This window comes from Bombus pyrosoma, linkage group LG3 (genome assembly GCF_014825855.1).
Source record: "Bombus pyrosoma isolate SC7728 linkage group LG3, ASM1482585v1, whole genome shotgun sequence".
In the NCBI taxonomy this organism is placed as follows: Eukaryota; Metazoa; Arthropoda; class Insecta; order Hymenoptera; family Apidae; genus Bombus; species Bombus pyrosoma.
In genome coordinates, this window is record NC_057772.1 from 10,415,203 (window position 1) to 10,442,584 (window position 27,382).

Consider the following 27,382-nt stretch of genomic DNA (forward strand, 5'->3'; position numbering starts at 1 on the left):
GTCAAGTGTTTAAAATAACAAATACTAAAGTACACACGTACATATACATATATCACAATTCTACATTTTTTTAATAAAAGAGCTGTAGCTAAATCGTATTAATTTATATAACTTTTTTTTGGATTTTCACGATATTCCAGTTAAATACAATTAATCATTATTTTTCTCCTATCTTTCATATCGTTATTTTCTTTCATTAGTTGTTAGAACAAGCTTAAAATTAAGAAAATGCAGTACTCTGCGTAAAAATTGATTTTCAGATAATCGCACACCTATATTCGCAAAAGCGACGTGAGAGAATTTTGGATATTTTCTAATGGACACTTCTCTTTAGCCATTTATATGGTTTAATCCACTCGGTTTCGAATATCAGGCAGTATCGAAATTATTCCTATTTACTCTCCTTATTTTTAATAGACGAAAGAAACATGTTTCGATTTCTCTGGCGAAATATCTGAAAAGACGAGAAACTAAGCCTTTCTTAGTAATAAATTATTGAGCTTGTGCCATTAAGCATTGCCTTAGCGTATTTCTATGATTTGTTTAAAATTAAGTATAGACTTCTACGGAATGATTTTTCGTCTCTTACAGAAACGTTTTCCCTTCTCGTGAATTGTGTAAAAGCGACACAACATACTGACTGGTTCGTGATTTGCTGGAAAATACCGAATTGCTACAGGGGATCCATTATTCTCACAATACAAATGTTCCTCAAAGATTAGAAAAATTTAATCGAAAAATTTCCTTCTTAAAAGTATTCTTTAAAAAGCGATCTATTAAAAAATCACTGTGTTAAAAATGTTTAAAAACCGAATTCAAAGACTGATTTATTCAAGTATTCCTTATATATTATAAAATAACAAAATTTAGAAATCGTAGCAAAAATTACAAAAGTTTTGTAAATATAAATTACCATGTATATGTATTGATATCTTATATGAGGAGTACAGGAGAGAAACATTTATTACAGGGAAACAGTTTTAAAATTCAGTACGATGTCAATCACTTTCATGTTAGTAGAACTATCTTTTTTATTTGATTGTGAAGCTAGACATGTGTATTTTCATCCTCTTTAAAATTTTCCTCATCATGATATTAAAACATTGCATGTCTTGATTAACAAGTTATTTAATCACATTGTTGTTTAATCGTAAAGTGATATTAAAGTCAGAGGATCAACAAAAATATACTTATTATGTTTGTCTCCTATGATCTTCATATACAAAATACATCACAGGAATCCCCATAACAAATCAATAAATACATATATATTTAAATACAGTAGACAATTGCAATAAAATAATTTTAGACTTGATTTTTAAATTACAATAGCTGGAAAGCGAGTGAAAATGTGAGTTTCGAGTGGCAAATAGAATTTTTACTTGCTGCAGAGTAAAGATCATCCACGTTGTAAAAGTCTAAATATCGAGCCCTCCTTTTTGATTAGCAGATTTACTCAATATTAATAATTTACTCGATTAATAAGATTTTATGATATCGCAAAGGTTACATGCAATTTCCTTTCTGATCAAACGTGCACGAAAGCAGAAAGTCTCGTTTCTTTGAGAGAATTCTTGTGTTCGGTGCGTTCACGATCGATTTTTATAATCCTGGTGCCAATTATTCGTGACAAAACGAAATTATGTACAGTACAATTTAGGCCAAAGCGAAAAACTGTGGACGCGTTTAACCCTTAACGTTCCAGCATTATTTATAATAAAATTCGTTATTAATAAATTAATTTAAAATTGATATTTAGTTAAAACAGATTAATATAGGTACAGTAAATAAAATTGTCATTGACTTTAAGAACACAATTTTCGTTATAAAAATTGTAAATTACATACCTCATAAACTTTTTATTTCTAAAAATTGATAGAAATTTTTAATGATTATTCTAATAAAAGTAATCTGTATATAAAAATACAGACGATACATAAAACGATTTAAAATGAATATTCATGTACGACGGTTAATTAGAATCAATATCAAACATACATTTATCAACTTTTAAATATACTAATTACTAAGTATTGCTTCTTCCCAATCTCTAGTTTGTTACCTCTTTATGAGTAATAAAACTTTTGCCAAGTTCATGCATACTTTAAGTTTATAAATATTATATCACTGAAGATATTTTTGTTTCAAAATCTAGTTAAAAGAATAATCGATAACAAAATTGCCTATTTATCTATCCATACTATCTACTCCATAAAATCATTTTTCAATATACATACTTTTTAATAACACTCTTCTGAAAATACGTTAATGAGCGTAAATAAAGATTGCATTCGTCGAATGAAAACAGTAAAAGGAAAAGAAAAAAAAAGAAAAAAAAAAGGAAGAAAAGACAAAGTGATAAAACGAAGCCGAAATGGCTGAAAATTATGTATTGTGTATCATTATGGTACGATAAGAAAAGTTTCTCTCTTTATCGATCAGCTGCTCCCTTTATCTTAAAAGTAAATACGTTTAGGCTATTTACTTGAATTCTTAAAACACGTCTGAAAACACGTACAATCATTGCAGGAATGAGAATGGATCGTTAAGGGTTCGATTAAGCTGAAAATAAACCGAAAAAAGAAATGAACAAAAAAAAAACAAATCCATAAATAAAAAAAATTTGAGATAAAAGCAGTTTGACGTTCTGATTTGCGCAACTACTTACGTTGGAAGTAATTATCACGTCCTCGCTATAAGGAACGAGCTATCCGGGCTATTTAAGTTTTACAACTGTACTCCCGATTATCTCGTTCGGTTTCACTTTCACTTTCAATAATCTGCAATTAGTAAATTGATTTAAAGAACACCGATTCACCCTTCACTGATCAGCAGCTGCTTAGATCCAATTTTAACGAAATTACGAATCTTTTATAGCGCCTACTTACCCCTCTCTATCTAATCAAGATCATTTTTCTTTTCTAATCTTGTTTAATGTGAATGTTTGTGTATGTGCACATAATACTGTGAAAAAATCCCAAGTTATCTACGTTACTGTTACTTTAGTTACTATAATAAAAAAGGTTTTGTATATGTTATTATATGGAAACGAATTGTTCAATATTTTATTCAAGATGCTGCCTTCTCTGATTCACAAATTTTTAAAAAATTTTGCAATACATGCAGAACTCTGTTCCAAATACTATCAAATATTTATGGCATTATAAAAACATGATTCACGAATAAAATATTAATGACTTAAAAATATTAATTACTTAAAGATAAGTATTAACTTTCTAGGTATAACTATAGTATTAAAATAATGCCAACCACATCTTCAATCACTTTTGAAAAGCAAAATGTAAAAACTAAAAAAATAACCTAAGATTTTTGCACAGTACTGTATTTTAATTGTGTGCGCAAGTTTTCCACTCAATAGTTGGACCGTTTGAAATTAACCTCGTGTCGTTTCTTTACTACTTTTAGCGTATTATAAATACGCGAATGTACGCGAGAAGAATACTGATGAATCCAAAGAGTATTTGGTATACTTTATTTACTTATATATGTTTGTGTTTTGTTTTATTGTTTCGTTTTCCTATAATATTCTACAAACCGGAGTAATACGCTACTGCGACTTGTTAATGAGACTCTAAGTATTCCGTCGCATCAGGAAAAACGCGTTTTTTTCTTTTTTTTTTTTTATCAATTTTCTTCTTTTTCCTTTTGACTTTTAGTCTTTCGTACAAGACTCCGATTTCCCCGTCGCCGGATTTCATTCTATTCAATATACAATTCCTTAAATGGAATTACATTTGGTTTAAATTACAAAAAATACACAGAATGCGTAATACGTATAAAAACGTGTCGTTTATGCGTCACATAGTTATATTTAACCTATAGTATTCGTCGATTGTAAGCAGACTTCGAAATGCAATGAACTATCTATTATAAAAATTAATGGAATGAATTGAAAGTGGTTTCTGGTTTTGCGGAGACTCGTGACATAATAATTAAAATTGCAAATGTTAATTGCTATGCTATTGAAACAAAATGTCTATAAGACATTGAGACACTCTAGACACCATTTTGTATTAAACGAACACATTTTACAAATACATACTACTTCGAAGTCTGATTGCAACGAATGATCGATCCGGGTCAGATAATTTTATATTGCGTTATTAATGACCGCCAGATTACACCTATTTTAATTACTACTACGTTGTTAATACATCACGAGCTATAGTGATATTACACGTAAACTAAAAACATAATATCGCTATTATTCCTATGTTTTCTCGATTTATAATATTCTATATGTGTGTTATAACTCGTCGTATTCTCTCTACAGCGAAAGCATGATCATGAAACGTAAAAAGTCCCATCTGCTCTGACATATGGAATACTTCTGTGTGTGTTCGAACGACAATTAGCTGCCTAATGTCTGGTATGCATGGAATTCTATACCTCTGGTGAGTTCTGTGTAGTTGCATTGATATGATCCTGTAAACAAATTCTGAGATCCCGCTCGTCCAGCTCGCTTTCAGTGTCAACACTGAAACTTCTTACATTTTGCCCACCATTGCCTGTCCAACGTTGCTTCCAACTTTCTAGCCTCATGACCTGTGACACACATTTAACATGTAGTAATATTTGTAAATTTCATTGAGAGGGAGTTTTATGAGATTCTGAAAATGTACATCATCATTTTCAAAAGAAATGTGCTTTATGCTTCCTTTTCTAAAAGTATTCCATTTGACATGGTTCAACTACTTTCTAGTTTGTTAGGCAAATGTGCATTGTAGTTTCTAGTTTGTATGGTTTGGTACTCTATTAATTATAACAATCACTCTGTTGAAAATTATTTCTAGGACAATTTTGTGAGATTACCATCTCTAGGTACTTTTTTTTCACAAAATAATGTAATTTTTATAATATATGCAGTCTTTATGAAATTTATTCCGATGTTTCTATTCTGATCTTTTCAATTTTTTTACTTTTTGAAGTCTTTCACTCCATTTTTTAAGACGATGAAAGTTGCCTAAAATCAGATGATGATGTGTTCTCAAAGTTGCAACAAATAAATATAAATGATTAATATTAGATGAACCAAATATGATTACCATGCATTTTATTTTTGTATATTTGAAAATTCATTTAAAAAATGCAACAAAGAATAATAAAAAATTATCAAGTAGTTATTTTTACTAGAATTCTAAATGAAAATAATCTTATTCAATTGTGCATCTCTATGAATATAGCACAAATTTTTAACTTAATCTTTAATATCCATTTCTTCTACTATATTTAATAAATTATTGATAGTATCAACTTTATGTTTCATATAAAGCACACAGAGTTAAAAATTGTGTGGAAAATTGTAATGGATAGCATGCACTACTTAACACATTGATTAAGCAATGTGTTACATAAAGATATCTGTAATATTGTTTATAAATGTTCTTAAAGCACTTCACAAATGTCCTTCCTATTTCTTTCTACAATAAAGAACTTTATTTACACCTGTGATAAATTAGTGAAAAAAATGAAAGTAAAGCAAGCAAACACTGATTACAATGTGCAAGTTGCAAGCATATATCAAACACAGTTAGTGAATTAAATCAGTGCTTTGTTAGATGTGCAATTGTAAATCAGCGCAAGAAAACAATGTAATGGGGAATTATATGTGTATGTGTAGATGAATGAAAAGTCCAAGAGGATATTAGGACGAGATTGAAATTCATTTTAATGTTTTTCTGAGTCTTATAGCACTTTATTATAGACAAGGATAAACTGTCCTGTAGTTTAATATAGCATGTAATTATCTCCTAAAATATATGTACAAAACTATATGGAAAGAAAATACAGTTTTTTGATATAGTACACATTGTCGTCATGCTACAAACATGAAATGGAAAGAAAATAATGCTTACGGATGGGTAAAGACTTACTCGAGCCAGCGCCAAGGCTCAGTCTCCGGGCTGGTGATTGGCGTAGGGAACTAAGGAGACAGAGATAACACAGCAATAGAGGGTTAGTTTTACAAGACCATTAATTTCTTTGTGTTAGTGGTTGGTACCTTTACACAATAAGAATTCCATTCATATTTATGTTCATATTAAAATCAACTTCAATTGATACTATATCTGTCTACATGAATGATTGTTTTTGCTTGATATATCTTTTTAATAGCATATATTGCAATGCATTTCTGCTGAATGTCTAATTAAGAAAATTAATTAATGTTAAAATAAATGAGATATCTTTGAAGGTGTATCTTTGAAATCATACTTTCTGCATGTTTTTTCCATATAAAATTACTTATAGAATTAGAACCAATTGTTACTCCGTGCTGTGCTAGCTCTCAATATCTAATACAATGTCCTTGAAGCACAATTAGTATTATAAATGGCAAGCTTGATTTATAATAGAGTGATTTTAATATGTGACTACACAAAACGCCTTAAATGTTAATGCTAAAACATTGAAAATTTGGTACTTATATCTATTTTAATGTTGTAAAAAAATTCATAATAAATTTTAGATAGAATATATTTTTTAGTTTTAAGATCTTGTAATTAATTTATTGCAAATTTTCAATGTACAATACAATTAAAACATAAATATTTTATTCAAATACATACTTTATTATATTATGATGCCCTCAAAGATATAAATTTTAGTTCAGTTACGATGATGATTAGTTTATTTTCATAAATGCAAAAAATAACATTAAATGAGCGACTATCGTAACCACGATTAAGTTTAGAAGCGATTCGACATTTATTACTTATATTTTGCATTGCAGCAGAGACATAACAAGCTGTGAATGCACCTCAAAGCTTTTACATGTCAAGAATTTCTCCCATGACTTAGAAAATTCACACAAATTATGTGAACAGAAAATTCACACAAAATCAGGAGAGGATTAAAACAACCACAGATGTACTTTTGATGATGAAAGCACAATGAATTCTTAATGTGTACAGGTACCTCTGAAGGAACATGTTATCTGTTTAATATGAAAAATATGAGAAAAGCTATATTTTATCATAACAGTTAATTGTTAATTACAAATATGAAAAGTATGTGTCACATAGTTAGTATTCACTTGACTAATTTTGGAAATATTATAAGACGTTTATCTCGGTATTAATTAATCAATATCATAGTAAATAATGTTAATAAAATTTCATATTAATTTTAATATTACATCTACAAGCAGAAAGAAAAATATTCTGGAATGAAAATTGTAATTAAATTTTTTATAGCACATGATTTTATCAATAAAAAAAAGTTGTTTATCAGCGTGACAATTAGCATTACATTGCAGTAAGAGGTGCAATTTGGTGCATAATTTTGTGAGTCACAATAACATGAAAGCATAAATTACATCCTCGCTTATGTTATATATTATAACAATAGACGTAATATTGTGCACCCAACAAATACAATTGATTTATATACATGTTTTTTCATATATCCTTCTTGTTGAAAGGATTTAGAATAGTCAGTTAGAAATTATTAGAAACACATCAATCCTTTGTATCACATCTCAATCTTTTGTGATATGTGAATTAACAGTGCAACAGAAAAGAGCAACAATAGTGTTAAACCCCATAAATATGAACTTCCAGATAGAGAAAAAATGTGTGTGTGAAAAACATGGGTACTTCACAAGATGGTGTTACAAAAAATGTGCATTATCATAGATATGTAAACATGATTAAAAAAAATTGTCACAGTGAATTGTACAAAATTCTCATGAAAAAACTTGAGCCATGATTTTTAAGTATCATTAAAATTGATGATTTTATGTAGAAAAATCCTAGAAACAAAAAATTTAATAAAATATCATCTCTATGCAAATAAAGTTTATTATTTTATCACGTAAAAATATTAAAAAAACTAAAATCAAAAATAATTTGTTAGAAATGTTAAATGTATCAATGATTACGACAACTGTATAGAATTTATGTATATGATTATATGAAAATAGACGTATAAAAATGGACGAACTGAAACAAGAAATCAAGATCCTATAACAGGCTAACAACTCGAGTTACTTCTATATCCAAATGTACGATATGTTTTAATAGTTATGTAACTCTACAAGCTTTAAAATTTACTGTTACTATGACTATGTTGCAGTCTAATAGTAAATTGAATAAAAATTAGACCTTAAACTACTGTAATAAGATCATAATTCTACGTCTTTATTAACTACCATCATTACTTCTACCATTGATACTTTGAACTTATAGTGTAGTTAATACGTTAAACAAAGAGATAAGATTCAACTTTAATCAAGGAAATTTAACGAGGATCATCGTCGATCATAAATATATATAATAATAATTATACTTGTGCATAATTGAAAGCATTTGCAGCTATATTTTCAGTACTAAAATACTGTATGCTTCTTTGAGATTCACATGAATAGTTCTATTTTTAACTTAACATCGTTTAATGATAAATTTTATAGAAATAATAAAAATATTCTGAGCAAATTGAGCAATACATGCAAAAAATATAATACTAAGCTAAATTTTTTATCTTGCTCTAAATAACATTTTAACAATGTTTCTTCCATTCACCTCTTACTGCAGTTTTTTTTTCTTTTTTAATCAATGCTTTCATTAATGCAGCATGAATAAAGCAAAGAATTTTCACATACCTCAGCTTTTAATTCTGCAACTTTATCTTGCAATTCTCTGACTCTCTCACTGTCATCTAAATTATTTCTAAGCTCACCTTCCGCGTGCATCTCTTCGTTCTGTAAAAAATAGAGATAATCCATATTTTCTATATCTGTATGTAAATATTCATGTTGGGATAGTTAAAGAAATTAATACAAATAAAGAAATAGTACTTTTAATTCAAGAAGAGATATTTTCTGGGTGAGTTCTGCCACTTGCTGCGCATGCTCTGCATCGCGTATCCTAGCCATCATAGCTTCATCCTTCATCTTAGACTCCAAATCGGAATATTTATGTTGTTGCTCCCGTAGTTTGGCAGTAAGTTCCTTCTCCCTAGCTAAGGCAGCCTCTAATTCCTCTTTAATTAATTTCCCTCCTTCGTCTTGTCGACGAAGTTGATTCGTGGCAACTTGCACTTGAGTCTCAAGCTCCATGACCTTAAGTCTAAGCTCCTTCACTTCTGTCAAAGCTTCCATCTCTCGAATTCTGGTTGTCATTAAATCCTCTTCGAACTTTTGCACTTCATGTCCTCGGTTCTCCCAAAACAAAAGTTTCTTCGGCGTGGAATCGCTTGCAGGTTGATTTTGAGCTGAACGATGTTCTTGCAGATGCCTTTGCCAGGCACTGCTCAATTCCACTACTCTTTGCCGAAGATCCTAACAAATTTCTTATATTATGATAAGTTTATTAAATACATAATACACACTTTACAAATATTTGAGAACCTTAAGCGATTCTTTATAAATATAGAAAATTCACAACTTTTAACGTGTAAAAAAAATGAATTACCTTTAAAGAAAGATTAGCTTCTGCTTCTCTTAGTTTCACAGCAATCAGTTCTTCTTGTAAATGAGCAACAGAATTATCCGGCGTTGATTCACGCAACGTCTTTTTATCCTGTTCCAATTCTTGTATTCTTGCTCTAAGTTCCCTTATCGTTGCGTCGTTCTCTGCTTCGTGTAGTCGAACTCTTACCAATTCCTCTTGCAAACACTGTATCATTTCCTCTTTTTGTGACAATGCTTCCTGCTTTGACAAAATTTCATCCAAAGAGGATTGTTTCGATGTCACATTTTCTTCTAGCAGAAGCGACAATGATCTTAGTTCTTCGTGAGCTTGCTCAAGCTGATGACTGGTTTCAAGATGCGTGTGTCGAAGAGCTGCTAATTCTCTTTGTACAACGAAAGCAGTTTCCTCCTCTTCTGCTCGAGAAACTTGTCCTCTGACTAATCTATCTGCCAACTCCGCGGACTCAGCTTCCAGAAGTTCAGTTCTTTGCCTAAGTAACCTATTTTCGGCTCTAAGCCTACGAAGTTCAACCATCTCCTCTTGCTCTTTCATTTTCAGCACAGTATAATCTTTCTCGAGTTTTTTCATTCTTTTCGGATTTATTTTCATACCATAGGCAAGATTCATGAGACCATCTGGATCTTTTTCGCCTCTTCCAGGTAGCTGTTTCTGAAAGAACTATACGCGAAAAAACTGATAAATATTAATAAAATAAGAACAGTATTAACGTAAATCCACGTGTGGAGAAAACATTTTTTAATTATCAAGCCTGCGATAGTTGACGTTTTTCTACGAATAAACGTAATATGTTCTATATTTTTTTAAAGTTCTTATCTATGGGCAAGATGTTGGATTCTGATGATAAACAGTTACCTTCAACATGCCTTCCATGTCCAAGCTTAACAAATCTTCCTTGCCTAAATGCAACATGGCCAGTGCAACTTTGAAAATAATTTCCATGCCTTCGGACAGAAACACGTCAAAAATGCGGCAGGCCAGCGGTAGGCTGAGCGCTGTAGTAAAAAGCGTAAGAAACCAAGACGACGCGTACATTGACGTGTGAAAACCTTGAGCCGTAAAATGAGCGTGTAACTCGGGATGAGTGTCAGCAACTAAATGTTCTAGCTGATACATGCACACCCCTAATTCAGCCATACTCGGCTTGAACATGTCTCGCAAACGATACTCTTGCATAAGCGCTACCAGTACAGCGAAAGCTTCTTCTTCTGGCATTTGCTGTAACAAATTGATATACCTATTTAATTCTGATTGACTCAACAGAATTCATCCCATGTCCTCGTTTTTTATTTCTTTAAAATAATAATTCTTATTCTTTTATAGCTCTCTAATCCCGCTCAAATATTAAAGTGTACCTGCATAAGGAGTAATCCTACAATAAATCCCGAACCTTGACAGTATCCCACTTCACGATCATGAAGACTATACGCTTTCATAACGTTAAATAGACTCTCCTGACCAAGTCCGTCTTTCTCCTTAAAGAAATCATGCTCAGGATACGTTCTGGCTATATCCCTCCTGATTATCCTTTCGCATGCTGACGTAGCCTTGATATACTCAGCAAATTGCTTTTTCACAGGAGAGTCATGAGCACCACTTAATAGTTGCCAAACAATACCTCTGTAACGATGAACATGAATCAGTTTTCCACTCATTATAATATGTTTTTATCTTATAATTTTACTTCTTATTGATTCTTATTGAATTTAGAAGAGTACGTAGATCATCCAAAGATACTAATGAACTTGATAAATTTAAAAGTTTTTGCTAAAGAGTTGATTACCTAAAATGATGAGGTATTCCTTGACGTACTAATTCTTTGACGAACTCTTTCCTCTTCTTCCAATGATAATCCCAATCAGCGACGATGTGACCCCATAGGGTCCACGTATTCTCTTCACCATCAGCTGAATTGTGGCGTCGGGGTGCGGCATCGCTGTTTCCTCCGCTGCCCCCCGACGCCACGGACACCTGAGATGTGTCGGAACCTTTTCTACTGTGATTGCTTTGGAGCGAGTTCAACGACTTTGCATCCGATTCGATAAGCCTGTTATTAATTACATCAAACTCTTTAGACATGTACTTCACATTAATGCAATCTCGTTAAAACACTATTGAGTGGTAACATATGAGATATCTGATCATCTTGGTTGAAATAAAAATAAATATGAAATAAATTCATCTTTATTAGTAACAGTGGATGAATTAGATATAGATCAAATATGTTGATCAATTAGATTTCAATTTTAGTTAAATACAATTATCTTGCTAAATTCAATTAACTTGAATTTTTAAATCCAATTAACTTCGGACATTCATAAAAATTACTTATAAATATAGATATATAATGGACTAATACGATCAAGTGGTGCTATAAAGTTTGAAGTTCTTTTTACTAACAAATGCCAGTTCTTTGTATAATTACTCTCAGCTAATAGAACATTACGGATAAGTAGTGTCATAGAAAATTATATTTTCATATGTTACAACCCAAGACTATAATAAATATCCTAATTAATGCAAGAGTATATATATTCTTTTCTAAACGTGTGCTTAGTATCAGTTGAGTCTCAACTGTAGAAATATAAAAATATAAGATAAACATAACTGCCAAATTAATACAAAACACACTATTCACAATAATTAAAAGATTTCATATTAATATGAATTCAATATCTATTTGTATTCATCTATTATCGAGTTAAATAGAAACATACAATATTTCTTCTTTTCTAAATGCAAAGATGCGCGATTGGAAAACTAAAAATTTAGGAAAGACTGCCAATATATTCAGGCAACAAATATCTGTCTTTCCATTCACGTAAACCACTTTTTGCTTAAAAGTGTTTTTATTCATCTATCGTTGAATCGAATAGAAACGCATACAATATATTTCCTCCTCTAGATTTACCAAAGAATTGAAAGCTTAGAAAAAAATGTAGAGTTTAGTATATTCTATTGTATTCAGAACAGCGCCAAATATTTATTTTTCGATTTACATAAGCTATCTTTTATGTAGAAATGTTTCGATTCATTCCATTCAAGTTACACCTTCTCTCATTCACAATCAACTGATCGTGTATGGAATGATATTGAGTCACGTAACACAACATAATTGAACGTGTAAGCGGCAATGTATACGCAGTATCTAAAGCGGGATTCGTTTGCACATGCAATGTCGATGTTGAACGTCAGTCAGCGCGACGATTCACCTATTGGCTTCCTCCAGCTTAGCTAATAGAGCCAGTTCGTCGGTGGGTATTTCCTGCGACGAGTTTATCCTCTCTTCCTCAGATGAGATCGGCGGTGTGCTCGGAAGTATCTTGCTAGCCTGATTGTTGTTCTGACCCGTCTGTTGTATCGTGGTGCATAAACACAACACACTCATCACCTGCGGTCCATAACGTGATAATCCTAATTGTCCGGCTGCCTGCTTCTCTTGACCCCTGTAAAATGATCGTTGTTTCGTGTCAGTATGTAAAGTGACGTAACAAAAATGTTATACATGTGCACACCTTCCACAGGCCAGTTACCGTTATCATTCTAGGCCTGTTCTTTTGGAATATTTAATTTTTTTAAAAATTATTAAAAAATATTATGACTTTATTAGTAAACTACCAATGTTTAGGCATTTATGGAGAATTATAAAGTGACTATATACGCAAAGCATATGCAAAGAAGTATAAATAAATAAAAATGTAGGTCCACACAGATGTGAATTTATAATACGTAAACATCCATAGTCTATTTATTATTAATGTGATTGTGAAAGTTTGATGGAAATGTTGTATTACAAATACCCGAAGAACATTATTCTATACCAGGGAACGATGTAATAATGATACATGATAAAACTTATATTTATTAATTTAGTTATATATAATTGAGTTGCTTTTAGAATTAAATGAAATTGTCGTCTCATTATTTAAATCATCCGCTGCTATGTTCCTCATTGGGAAGTGACAAAATTGTGTTTTTAATGCAAAAATATGTACATGTTACTATTAACTGTGGTTTAAATGAAATAGATGTACATAGAAAATAAATAAATGCAATGTCTATATAAGGAACGGAATATTATAGACAATATTCTATGTATTTAATCGGAAAACGTTTTTTGAGAACATTTCAATATATCAAGTATACTCACGCGTATACTGAACTTCGAAGTAATGATATGATAAACCTTGGTGTACATACATATCTGTTTCTGTTCCTGCTTATACACTTACAAACGTCCTGGTTTATTATCTATTATTCTACCGGTTTATTATCGCGACAAGTTGTTGGTATCTATCGGTTTATCGATTTTGGTCTCTCTACATATTACAGAAGCGCATAACTTAAAGCACATACATCTATAAATCTACAAATCGATTTTCTCAAAAACGAAATTTCTTACTTGAAGAAATGTTACCTTTCATTTTCGATTTATATATATATAAAGAAAAAATACGATTATTATAAAAGATATTATATTATCATTCACAGTTAATCTGAATTAATGAATAATTTCTACATTTTAATTTTATTTCTTAACATTACCGTTAGTCACCTTGCTTTTCTCTTATTTGCGCTTAATAAGACACAACATGGAGTTACGCGCGAAAATTACAGTCGAAAAAGAAAAGCGTGTAATTTGAAATACTATTTTCTATTTTCGTGTAATTATTCGTCTACGCAGTTAGAGAGATCGTCGATAAACCGTACGGCATACACCTCTCACCTTTCCGACGTGGAAACGCAATTAACAAAAAAGGATAAAAATGAGACGCGCGAAAACATCTCGTTAACGAGTCGGCCTTAACATCGATTTTATATTTTCTTGTATTAATCGTTCGTCGTTAAATAAAATATCGTTTCACGCAAGATCAATGAGGTTCAAGTAGCGACGAATGTATTTCATAGACGTCCAATTAAAACCAACTCGTGTGCTACTCAACTCCTTATTTCGCGTATTTGTTATACGCGTATGTTTGAATATGAACGAATAACACGTTAAATAGAACAAATAGCGTTTTCAAGCAATTTATACGGAACGTAACAACAAGACAGATGATTTGCATTGCTAATCTTTACCAAGGAAAATAAATTACTTCATAAGTTGATATAATATTATGTCATTGTTTGAAAAAAAAAAGAAAAAGAGGACATTCGGCAATGTAAAAAATATTCCGTGTTTCATAATTAATGTCTGCATTCATATTACGCTTTTCATTGTTATTTATTTATTATACGCTATGTATCGTAATTATAAAAACATCCTGACATTTTTAATTCTTATGTAGCTATAAGGTACAAGATAAAATACGGGAAAAATTAATCAAAATTATGCAAGATGGAACAATCAAACTTATACAATTTTATTTCAATGTACCCTGAGCATAATAAAATTCCAATAACAATTTATAATTGTCATTCATCGTCATTTCATTGCTCAAGTCAATTTGAAATTTTAATTACAACTTTTTAGCTCGCATCAAATATATTTTCAACGACTCAACCTTGTCCATAATCTAAAGAATGTCGATTTTATTCAAATACTTTGCGAAAAGGATTACACAATTCGGATTTTAAATTAAAACACCATTAACTAACATATCTACGTAACAAACATTGTATATGTTTCATCTATGTTCTCTTTTTGAACGCAGACCAACGTTCATTAAGAACTTCAATTAATGCAATCATTCTACCTTTTCGTTGTTTTATTTCGTGTCCATCGCGCCGCCGCTGGTGCCAGCAAACCACGAAGAACCATCGAGAAATTTTCTCGTCTCCCTCACTCGCGCAACTTCCGATCGAAAAATCGACTTTTAGACACGCCACCTTCGATTTACCAAATTACTTTCCATCTTTCCGCGAAACGTTCGTCGCAGCGCACGATTTTCCAACCATTTCCACCGGAACCATTTTACTCGCATTGTTCAGAAGCATCTTTTTCTTGGAATAACTTTCTGCCCGAGTAGGTCGGCGAATTTCTACGGGAAAAAATTGATTCTACCTACCTTTCGACGTTAATTATGATAAACCTTTTTCGGTTTACCGGAACATCTTTCAAATTGAATTATATATTAGATTATTGCTTGAAATGTAATCGCAAGAACAACGCCTACTAAGATAACGGGAAAGATAATTATTGTGAAAATCTATCAAAATTAGCGGAATGTTGCAAATTCGCGGAACAATGCAACTGGATAAGATTAAGAAACTTATTTTTACAAATAAAGATAGTAGTTGTGAAGATTCCGCGGACGAAAGTTTCTACGATTAGATTGAAACCGTAGAAAATTGTCAGTATACGAGAAATTAAACTTTCTTTTAAATTTCCTCCATTACTTTCCATCCTAGATAAAACGAATGCATTTTACTTGGAATCTGCAGAGCAATCCTACGAAATGACTCATGCAGCTGTCTAACGTTAATATGCTTCGCAACTTTATCCTTGAGACCGAAGTTTCTCTAGTCGATCGAAGAGTTTCACGGTTCCTTTCCCAACCAGGAAATCCTTTAGTTATTCCTATCAAACATTCGAATTAATTTTCCTTGAAATATTTCCCACTTTGGCTACCATGATTTATATCTCCGCTACTCGCTGTTACGTACAATATCGTTCACGTTCGTTCGACAACTTCTCTTGGAATCACTGCAACTAATTTTTCAAATTTCAACTATCACAATTCATATTTATTTATTCGTTTTTATTACTTGCAGCTTTCTTCGTGTACATTTACCGCTCAATATCTTTTCTAAAGATGACTGAAATTCATGTTTAAACTTTCGTGCCTCGAATTTTCCAGTCGAGTTCGAAGCGAGCAGACGCGCACGAACGACAAAAGGTCAAGAAGAAAGCCGAGCAATTAGCGCGTGCGAATGAATTAGCGAACAAATGCAACGCGCGAAACACCGCTGGCAATATGCCATACATCGGCTGCGAGATGCGATAATACGTGTTTCTCGGTATTCTGAATTACCGTGGAATTTCGAGCGTGTACGAACATCTGCGCAAGCAGCAACCATATCGTTTACTAAATTAAATCGTATTGTATAATAAGTACGTCTCCATGGTAAATTTTGTACTAAAATATAAACAATTGTACAACAAATAGTACTAAATTAAATACGTGCTTGATCATCTATTAAATGTATATCGATTTAAGTAAATGTACGGTGGACTGTCGCAGAACACGATAAATAAATCTAACACATTGACACGCTCCTTTCGACGTTTTGTTCGGGAAAATATTTTCACGCGTGTAATTCGTACGTACGTCGTAAATTAAACTGATAATATTACGAGTAAAAATAAATAACAAATAAGCGTTAAATTAAACAAAGTGAGAAATTAAAATTAAGTATCTCAATGAGATTTAATAATAGCAGTGGGCAATTAAATTTTTTTTTATTTAATTTTCTGAAGATTATTTATGAATTATTTATGTATTGCACTATTTACCTGTTAGTTAGTAGTTTTGATTTATAAAAGTGCTCTCAGACAATCGATAAATTTGTCATTCAATCAATAATCGTTGTATCTCGATGAAAATTCAGTTTGTCAATAGATATTGACGATACATATTGATCCTCTTAGCGAAGAACCTTGAAAATATATATTGGTAGTCTGGGGATACGTTAAAACGTGTCAGAAATAGAGAGCAGAAAAGAGAATTGACCATTTTTTTTCTTTTCGAATAAGTAGAAACATTCTTCTCCTTTTATCTTTTTTTTTTTTTTTCGTGTTTTCCTAAAGAGGTAAGTGAACACTGAGTCATTTATCGGAACCGTAGTACCATACAAAAGGCTGCTTTCATATGCTAATGAGAAGGAAGTCCAATATGTTTTCATATCTTACATTGAAATTAAGGCAAATTAGAATGACGGATCGCGTAGAATTCACTACAGCACGTTACCACCAACACTGTCTTTTCTTCCTCTTAATTACTTTATTTGCTACAAATTCCACGTAATTACATTCGAACACGTCACCATTCTGAATAAATATTATTTTGATTAAGTGTTACTTTAATCATGTTAACTTTAACATCTTTCAAAATTCCCATATTTATTACTCTCGCGCAGCGCTTTTACGATATTGAAAATTTAAATAGATAAAGAGAACAGTGTACGTAAACGCATTGTATTCTTTGGGTTGCCTTTTTATTTTCAACTTATTTTGTCGCAAATCTGCAAATTTATCTCGCGTCGTAAATGCCTTGCAATATAAAAAATCAAATAAAGTAGAATTCTAAAGTAGAATTCGTTGAAATTTCTCAATAAATGTACCGGATAACGGCCCTGTATAATAACATATTTACAATAATAAATCAATGAAAAATTAACGAGTAGTAAATATAAACACCGAGAAATATCAACGGATCTATAACTATTTGCATAATTCGCGCTTCTATTCGCGATTGTATAATCACAGATATATTTGTAACTCGTGTATAAGCATTTTTTACAGTTATAATGTAAGAACCATTCGTTAAATTAATTCTAAACTCTCTGAGAATAGAACCAAGGTAAAATCGCGTGATCACCGACCCATGGTTCCCACCCACGTTCCGTTTCGTTTTCACTCACAAAAGTGTAACAACTAATTGTAGGTGTGACAGAACTTTTTAATCGCATATCTGAATATCTCACGTTCTACATTCGCGTTACAGACACATAATATCTAGCTGTATAGGTACGACAAGTGTCTCTGATAATGTATATTGCTCGTAATTATTCAAAAGATAGCGATTTTCAGTATACAGCATGGTAAGCTTATCGTTAATAACAATATTTGCCCAAGCCGTGTGATACATATTTGATATTATAGTACATATGTATGTATATTGATAAGAGAAGGAATATTTTATTCGAAGAAATGGTCATGAAACTGGAATTTAATTTCAAGCAAAAAAAAAAAAAAAAAAAAAAAAAAAAGAAAGACACGTTTGCAGGAACATTCTATAATTTCGTTTGAATATCCAGATTTAATTAATAACGCATTTACCATCGTAATATATCGAAACAAAGAGAAATATATATGTTCGTAAATGTATATTAATGTTTGCTATTAATACCGAATTTATTATAATTTTAGCGTTAATATCAACAACGAAATTTTACGCAGATCTAGCTTAATCATTTACATCCTGAATTGCATACATCATTTTCATTCTTTCTCGTTGCTTTCTTTCTTCGAAATATTCCAAAGCTTCTCGACTAGCACGTGTGCTACATATAGATAGCTTTTACAAAAAAAAAAAAAAAAAAAACAGAAGTTTAAATGGTATTTATAAAAATAGTTTTTACAAGAAAAGTATATAGAAGTATATGAAACTATAAGAAAGTATTACTTTTAAGAATCATCAGGGACATAAGCATATTTCCTTCATGACAACATCTTAATGAAAATGGATGCTTCAAAGTGCAGAAAGGGCCAAGCCATAGGAAAAGCTATGTGCACGTTACAGTTGTATTGCAAGCTGTGCGATTAACGAGACACAATTTATATCAGACATTAGATGATCGATTGCGTTTCACTTTGTTAAACGGCCTGACAATGTAGACCCAGTGTAAAGACTCTTCGTGTTTTATATACGCTACGTATAGAGTTCTGCGGTCACTTTTCTGCTCGATATACAATGGAATAAAGTGACGAGTCGAATATGCCACGTAGAATCTACGAAGAAATCGCTTGTAACGAAAAAACCTGTTTAGAATCGCTTCTGACTCGTTGTATATATCGCGGTGATGCGACTTTTATAAATATCGAGACTCGATGATGCTCATGGTTACCAGCCTTTTGATTCACTCAAATTGTTCGAAAAATCAGTGTTCGAGAAGTACGATAAAATGTACAATTTTTAGATAAGTTAAAAATATTATTTTTAGTATTTTGATTGCGACATAAAGAACTGTGTTCTTTCATAAATATGAAAGAAACTTTGATTAATAAGGAAGAAACGAAAGATAAAATCTCAATGACCAAAGAGGAAGCAAACGTTCTGTTATTTCATCCCCAATACACCCTTCCTTCCAATCTTCAACCACTTTCTATCCATTATGTCGTATGTTGGTATATCCCCTAACTCCAAATAAAAACAGCAGTAGTACATTAACCTAACGAACATATAATCGTCTGAGAAACGATTACGTAAACTCTAAGATTCCACAGAAACGATCTCGTAGGGCTTCGTTAAATTCAATCCGTCTTCCACCTCGATAAAAGCAAACTTAAACTCTTCCGTTGTAAACTCTGCCTTTACTAATCTATTACACATACACGGGCGTAGAATACTCTTAAATTTCTGTCCTCTATTCTTTCCCTCTAAACAAAAATTCTAATACGTTGCTCTAACAAGCATAGAATTATCCAAAGTACGATTACGTAAGTTCTGAAATCTTCTCTGTGAATTACTTTCTAAGTCTTCAGCCGATTTAATCTCAGTAATCTCAAAGAATCTCTTCCATTAAGTCAACCGCAAATTTCCATTCCTTTCCGATCAAACCAATTTCGATCTATTATTATACCAACACCCTTTATATCCCTTAATTCAATTCTGAACCAGAATCCTTGCGCGAGATACCTGAAGATCGTTATTCTACGTTTTCGATTTGTTTCTACACGGAGAATCACCTCTTTTCCTATTACAGCACGATTTCCAAGTCACCATGTATACAATCGTCTAAAACACGATTACGTAAACTCGAGAACTCGCTCCCCTTTAAAACGTCCCCTTTAAGACAACCATCGTCTTTTTCCTTCGTCTTCTTTCCTCCTATAATAAGATATAATACCATTTGAAATAAAGGAGAGGAAAAAAATACGTATTAATACGTTGACTGCCACGGTGGCCATCGGTGACCCACGTTACTAAATTCTTTAGAATAATTAAGATAAGACGTTTCACAGACTAATCAATCGTCAGCAACGTGAATTACTCGAATAACATTATCAGAAAAAAGTGGACAACATAGTATTTTCGAAGAATGAAATATTATCGCCAAATGTATCAATGGCTTATTGCACAAAAATCGTACGTCTACTTTTTGCGAAATTTGAATTTTTGCACGTAACAAATAATTCCTGACTGTTTCATTGCGTCGTATAAAAATCACATTTACATCTATCTCGAAAACTTCTCAAAAATAATCTTTTTAGTTATTGTACTTATATGTATAAATATATATACAGAGAGAGAGAGAGAGAGAGAGAGAAAGATAGAGAGAGAAAGATTTTCAAGAGCCATGATCCTGAACCGTAATATGACCTTTGTCATTTTACGTTCCTAAAAGGGATCAATGGACAATTTGCCGGCGAATTTTACGATAACATTGATAAAGACGAATACAACGCAGAAAGTATTTATTTAATTATAAAATACCGTCGAATTCGTAAAATTGTTTTTTCCCGAAAACGCTAAAATCGAACGTACATTATTTGCAGAGTAAACCATCGACATTTCAATCTGTCGCCGCTGCCAGCACAGAATATATGAAATTCGCACGACAGTCAACGTGTTGATAACGAAATAACAAAGAGAGTAGTCGGAATGAAATAAACTAAAATCGTTCACTGCGACGAAACGACCGTACACGTCTAACCAGAAAAGACGAGGATCGAGATCAAGTGGCGTGACAGGTGTGGACGATTGCCTTAACCGGTGTACGGTAATATCACGATATCACACAGAGATAACGATTGGTCTCGAATGCAGTCGAGGCACGATTGTCCGACAAGGGGCGCCGGTTAATTGGCCAATCGATGGTGATTTTATCTCGTTCCCTTTTCCGATCAAACTGGCACAGTAGGATCGCTAAACACGTACTGGAAACGTATACGAAATGGTTTGAGGGTCGATGGAGCCCGCGCAGGCCAGGATGCTTCACATGCGCACCGACCTCTCTTTCTTCTTTCGTAACGAGAAAGTAAATAAAAGGACCTAGGCGATTCCGCCGACGGAACGACAGCAAATTTTCTCTAGAAATATTACGAACAAATGTGATATTGATTATGTTGATTTTTCAGGGACAAAGCGAGGCATTGGATCAGTCGAGATAATTAAATACTTCAGTTACGTCACTTATCCCGTTAATTTCTAACTAAATTAAGTTACTTTATTTATTCTGTTGATTTCGGCAGACCATGCTATTATCATGTTTTTTTCATATTGCAGTGCAACATTCCTCTCACCATAGATTTACTTCTACTTTTATTTTATTTATATACCTGTAGCTTAGACTCAACAATTTACGAATTAATGAAACGTTACAAGAAGATTGTTGGCTTCTTGTTTCTTATATTATATCACTATTATATTACACACTTATACACGGTGTAAATTTCGTCCGTGGTTTTGTACAGAAAAATCTGACTTCGAATAAATTATGAAGATCACACTCGATCGGTTAACGGTTAAGGTAGATGCATATTCGGACAAATTAAAGTTCTGATGAATTCAATACGTCGATGTAATCAAATATGTTTACAGATTTTGATGAGTGCTATGCATTGCAGCTTTCGCGTGTTTTATTCGTCAAAACGCTAGTTCGTCCGAATATGCAAATACGCGTCCACTATAACCATAGTGCGATCTCAATTTTCGTGATGTGCGACGCTACGGTCGACGTATTTCACGAAACGGCGTCGTTCAGATGCTTACGATATTTTATACGATATTATGGTACCATAAAGGCTCTAAGACAAGAATACGATAAGTCACATTTTCTATTTTTTATAGAGGAACAGTTTTAAAATTCAGACCGATGCTTCGTTGATAAATAAAAATGTTACAATTCCTCGGATCCCAGATGTGCGGAGCAAACATATTAAAGTGGAGGATAGAACGATAAAAAGTAAAATTTAGATATGTAGGTTTTTTCAATGAAGACTGAAGAGTGACTGGCATATGGGAGAAATTAACCAGAAACATCGTATCGGTAAATGAGAGGGATATTAAATCGCGAAGATTAGTGGAATTATTGAAATATTGGAAAATATATATAAGGTATTAAGAAAATATAGGAATATTAAAATATTGATAAAAGTATATCATTCTTTATTATAAGAAATTAAATTGTCGAGATTGAACAAATATTTTTTTTATGCAGTATTGCAAGACTTCAAAAACTTGTATTGAATAATGAGAATAGATTAGCGATATTATCAATATTATATTATAATACAGAATCGAAAATAATGCCCGAGCAACTGGAGAAAAATGAAAGAAAGCTGGTGTTCTAGAAAAATCAAATAACTGGTCAATGACCTCTGATACGCAAATTTAATGAAACGCTCTTCACCAAGCGAGATCAGATAGAAAATTCTTCCGGACAATAAACACAGTAACTTTGACTAAATCACATATTCGTTGAATTTATTTGTGTAATGGACTTCTGTAATGTATCTATTATTCTAATAACTTTTTTATTATTGCTCTACATTATTCTATTTCTTCTTAATTTAACAGTAACTTAGTTTATTTACATTTTTAAATAATACTGCATTTGTGCAACCTTTGCATGTTATCTATTGCTTAATGAATTAATTAAAATATCATGTGTAAATATATAATAAAAATGTCGTACAATATTTGTTTCATTTTAATTACTATTTCGTCGATACCGAGGAGAATAAATATAGTTTACAAAAATAAGCTACAGTCACAGTTTATATAAATTATAGCGAATGTTGTTAAAGTTTATAGGAAAGGAGATATAGATATAGAGGTTCTCTTAACTTTCTCGTTCCACAATTGCAGTTCCAATTAATAACAAAAACATACGTTTCGCGCATAGCAGGTTCTGCTTTGTAACGAGGCAAAATTGATTGGTTTTATTGTAGAACCAATAAATTAGTCTTGTGTATAACTATAGTAAACTCGCTTATTTATACAATTGTTATCTTTTAAATAGAACTTCGCGAGAAAATTCAATGAGAAAACAATGACCAGCATTACAGAAAGTAAATCTATATATAAAAAATTCTTTTATTTCCTTACTTGTAAAATTTTCAATGAAAAACTCAACTAAACTAAACAGTAAATTCATCATTCATGAAAAAATCCAATGAGGATTTACTAACTTTGTAAATATTTAAGTTTATGTATCTATAAAAAGATCCTTTGTTTTTATAATTTGAAAATTCCCAACAAAATTTCAACAAATTATGTTGATTACTCTTTTCTTAATAACAGACTGCTACATTTTTCTAATGGAAGAAGTTATATCACCTGATATGTTGAAAAATATATATACGTAATTACATAACTATAATTTATTTGTCATTGCGTAACTGCAGTTAAATTCCTTGCCGCATTCCAGACTAATATCTGAAATTATTTCTTGAGACATTGATGCAAGAATTAGTCCTAAGAAGGTTGAGGAGAAAAAAGAAACGCGATAAAATATCTCGGCGAACTGGATCCAAAATGGAATCGTAAACTAGTAGAAAAAGCGCGTATCAGCTGGCGCAAGGAACAATTACACGCGGAAAAAAGCAACGAACCTTTCACCGGTCTCTGTTTACCGAAACAAATTCGTTACGTTGGCTGCACTGGTTCACAAAACTATCTAAACACATATAGAAATTTTTTATCAGTATATTATATGTGTTGAATAAAATACTCGCATTGCAATCAGACAGGACTACCACCATTGGTAATATTTGGAACTAATCTGAAAATATATAAAAATTATGAAATATTTAATACTAGTGTGCTTATACATATATTTCGCAAATACTATAAAAATATTTAAACAGTTTATCCATTATGTTAACAAGCCTCGATATTCAGTGAACTATCTGTAACACTTATTATATGTTTAAGATCGTTATTCATGCTGTATGGAAATTTTTTGTGAAATATATGTACATTTTCAGACTGGTTTCAAATTTTACCAATACAATCATGATGGTCGTGTCTCATTACAGCGATAATAGAATTTTTTCATGTTTTATATAATACATACAATGTACAAAATGACCCAAATTTATGGTAATTTATGGTGCAAATGGGATCAGGGAGATTCGATGGCTTAAAATAAGACGAAAATCAAAAATAACAAAATTGTGTTGGGGGTTTCGTTTTTGAGAAAATCAACTTTGAAAATTTGTGAGGTATACGTGAATTTTGCCAATTCTCAGTTGGACATGAATGGATAATTTACAAGAAGTTATTCAAAATGTGAAAATAAGTCGAAAATGAAGAATAAAATTCTATCATTTAAGGTCTCGTTTTAGAGAAAATAGAATTTGAATATGTTAGTCAAAAGCTAGCCCGCTACACGCTACACGCTACTATACAAATTCTCAAACATAATTTTCTCAAAAACAAAGCCTCCAACACAATTCTTGTTGTTTTTGATCTTCTTATTTCGTCTTATTTTGAGCCATGAAATCTTCCTGACTCCATTTGTACTATGAATTACGAATCACCCTGTATAAGTTTTCTATCGTAAGTTTTCAAATACTTTCATGAACCACTGTATTCTGGAGTGTTCGATCTGCGCTCGGCGCATTACATCGGATCTTCATGCTCCTTACAATATGTTTTCCTAATTGTTCCGTAACGATGAATGACGGATCGCTTTACCGTTACGGTTACACAACGTATACGCGGTTGTATACGTGGAAAGCAATCGTCCAAATGCATGTGCAAACAAAGCGACCGGGAAACGCGCGGGGGGAAGGAAAAAAGCACACTCGTTGCACACCATGGAATGCGATGATTTGAAAAAAAGAATTCTTTCGCACGGTTTCAGCAATCAAATTCCAATGAGAATGCACTGGTATGGATAAAATGTGATGAAGCTTAATGAAAAAGGTTTCCTCAAAATAAAGGCAGAAACAGTCTGAAAAACTTAGTTTCACTTTAAATTTGGTAGACGTCGGTCTATGATAAAATTTGTTAAATGAACTCTGCTATCGTTAGATTGGGTAATTAAAAGAAAATTATTTTATCTTGCAATGATTCTCACACTCTTTGATTTTGGTCATTTGCATATGTTTATGCAAATTTTTATAAATACAATTAAAGGAATAAAACCTAAATAAAGATTTGTTTTACTCTCTAAATGTTATAATGAATACTTTAGTTTGAGTATCTTGTATATTCATGTACAATATGTGCATTCTGTCCAATTTTATACATTCAAAATTCCCATAAATGCATGAACAACTGCAGTCTAGTCACACGTATTTTTGCTTTCCACATGATTGCAGAGGTTTATCGAGTGGTTCCCACTAAGTGACTAAAAAAGGTATTTACGCATAGCCCTATTTTCCAAGGAAGCATTTATCGATCAGGTTCTTCATTCCATTTCCTGTCGAATATATAAAGTATACAAATATGTAAAGTTCCTTACAATTAGATCATTTATAATTAATCCATTCACTGGAAATTTGAAAATACAAGAATATATAGAATGCACGTAATATATGAAAATATATGAAATATTCAATGTGAAATACTTATTCTAATATTTAATAGTTAAAACATACATCTATTTAAGTTACATTTTCTTAGTTAAGTTCATAGAAGTATAAAAATATAAATATATGATCCGATATTTGTTTGATAACAAACAAGTTTAAACGTAAATTGAAATTATGTTAATGAAATAGTAGTTCTTAGTATTTTATATTAAAGATTCATCTAAAGTCTAAAGGATAAATTCATCTATCACATGAAATTTTAAGAATTGAGTTGACTTATACAATATTTAATGGATATTTGTGTAGATTTATAGTTTTGTGGACACAAGTAACAAAATGGAACATAAGTAGAAACTCATTTCATTCTTCAAATATTTTACTCTGGATATATAATAATAAATTCTATATGACATATAAATAACATGTAAATGCATAACATATAAATTTTATATAATTTTTTACATTTAGCACATCCACAGTATAACAATGTTTAATTACAATCTTATTAAAAAATAACGACTGTGCATTATTTTGTTACTTCAATCTTAATATAATCTAAAAAGACAACCTCCAACATCCATTTATTATTTAAAAGCGTCTTTATATCTTTAAATTAATTATTAACCACATCATCTCAGCGTAGTTCTATCGTAATTTATTTTAGGAAAAATGAAAATATAAAATACGAAATGTACTCTCATTGACTTGAAACTCATTTCAAACCAGAAGAAATAAATATTTCCAACGTGACATCATTAAACGTTACTCCACATATAGTTTATTCACACCGTGCCGCTTTTCACGCAGACGAAACGTAAATCGATAATAAAGTGGCGAGAATCGGATAACAGGAATGTAAATAACGATGAATCGGTAACAGGTGCCTAACAATACGACTACGAGAGAGGAAAACTGTCAGAGTGGCACTTGTCCATATTAACAAACTGTCAGGCGAAACGAAATCGACGACGACCATCTGTTTCTGATATCCGTTAAAATTATAGTAAAGCACATACCTTACGTGTGATTAATATTCCATATGCTTCTTATGAAACAAATCACGCACTAAGAAAATTATGTTTCGTGTCAGCAAAAACGTATATAATGCTACTCTGAAGCTGAGGAACACATACGCGGCTGTCACCACTTAAAATTGTCATCACGATAGATTCGTTCATTTACACTGCTGCCAACGTTTCAAATGTTACAATCTGGCAATGGTAAACGTTGCGTATCCGTCTTGATACACCACGAACGTAGGCGGGAATCTGTTTAATATTTCTGCCGCGAATTTCAAACATCATAAAATTCTAATATTTTAGTTCGTATGATCGTAATTTTATCTAACATCATGTTATATGTTATGTGTAATACGCTCGTTTTTAATTGAAAATGTTGTTCGTAATTGTTGATTATTAATCAATATTTAAATAATTTTTTGTTTATTTGTGATAAAACCTTTAAAATGATAAGACTATAAAATTAATTAGAAATTTAAAAATTG

The 27,382-nt window shown here is 31.6% G+C and overlaps 1 protein-coding gene and 1 long non-coding RNA gene across 16 annotated transcripts; one reads left to right on the forward strand and one right to left on the reverse strand.

Moving 5' to 3' along the window:
• Positions 1–314: 314 nt before the first annotated feature.
• On the reverse strand, positions 315–27,075 carry LOC122565925 (ecotropic viral integration site 5 ortholog). Of its 12 annotated transcripts, none has more exons than XR_006316325.1 (12): positions 16,906–18,357; positions 15,146–16,101; positions 12,662–12,895; positions 11,233–11,496; positions 10,805–11,069; positions 10,305–10,667; positions 9,432–10,109; positions 8,816–9,298; positions 8,621–8,719; positions 4,411–4,566; positions 2,669–2,780; positions 315–454 (listed from the first exon to the last, which is right to left on the reverse strand). XR_006316325.1 is itself a non-coding variant. In XM_043722460.1 (12 exons), the coding sequence occupies exons 3-12, from the start codon at positions 15,208–15,210 to the stop codon at positions 2,721–2,723; spliced, it is 2,667 nt and encodes an 888-aa protein (XP_043578395.1). In that variant the 5' UTR covers positions 15,211–15,969; positions 16,056–16,101; positions 16,906–18,357; the 3' UTR covers positions 2,645–2,720. The 12 variants fall into 12 exon arrangements, 10 of the variants coding, with proteins under 10 accessions (XP_043578395.1, XP_043578398.1, XP_043578396.1 ...); XR_006316324.1 differs by lacking the exon at positions 315–454 and adding an exon at positions 2,421–2,562; XM_043722460.1 differs by lacking the exon at positions 315–454 and having other exon boundaries at positions 2,645–2,780; positions 15,146–15,969; positions 16,056–16,101.
• On the forward strand, positions 4,277–23,034 carry LOC122565937. 4 transcript variants are annotated; one of them, XR_006316329.1, is made up of 4 exons: positions 4,277–4,415; positions 5,825–5,976; positions 20,890–22,450; positions 22,554–23,034. It is a non-coding gene; the product is annotated as an uncharacterized LOC122565937 (long non-coding RNA). The 4 variants fall into 4 exon arrangements; XR_006316328.1 differs by lacking the exon at positions 5,825–5,976 and having other exon boundaries at positions 4,295–4,415; positions 20,890–21,371; positions 21,472–22,450; XR_006316327.1 differs by lacking the exon at positions 5,825–5,976 and having other exon boundaries at positions 4,295–4,415.
• Positions 27,076–27,382: the final 307 nt, after the last annotated feature.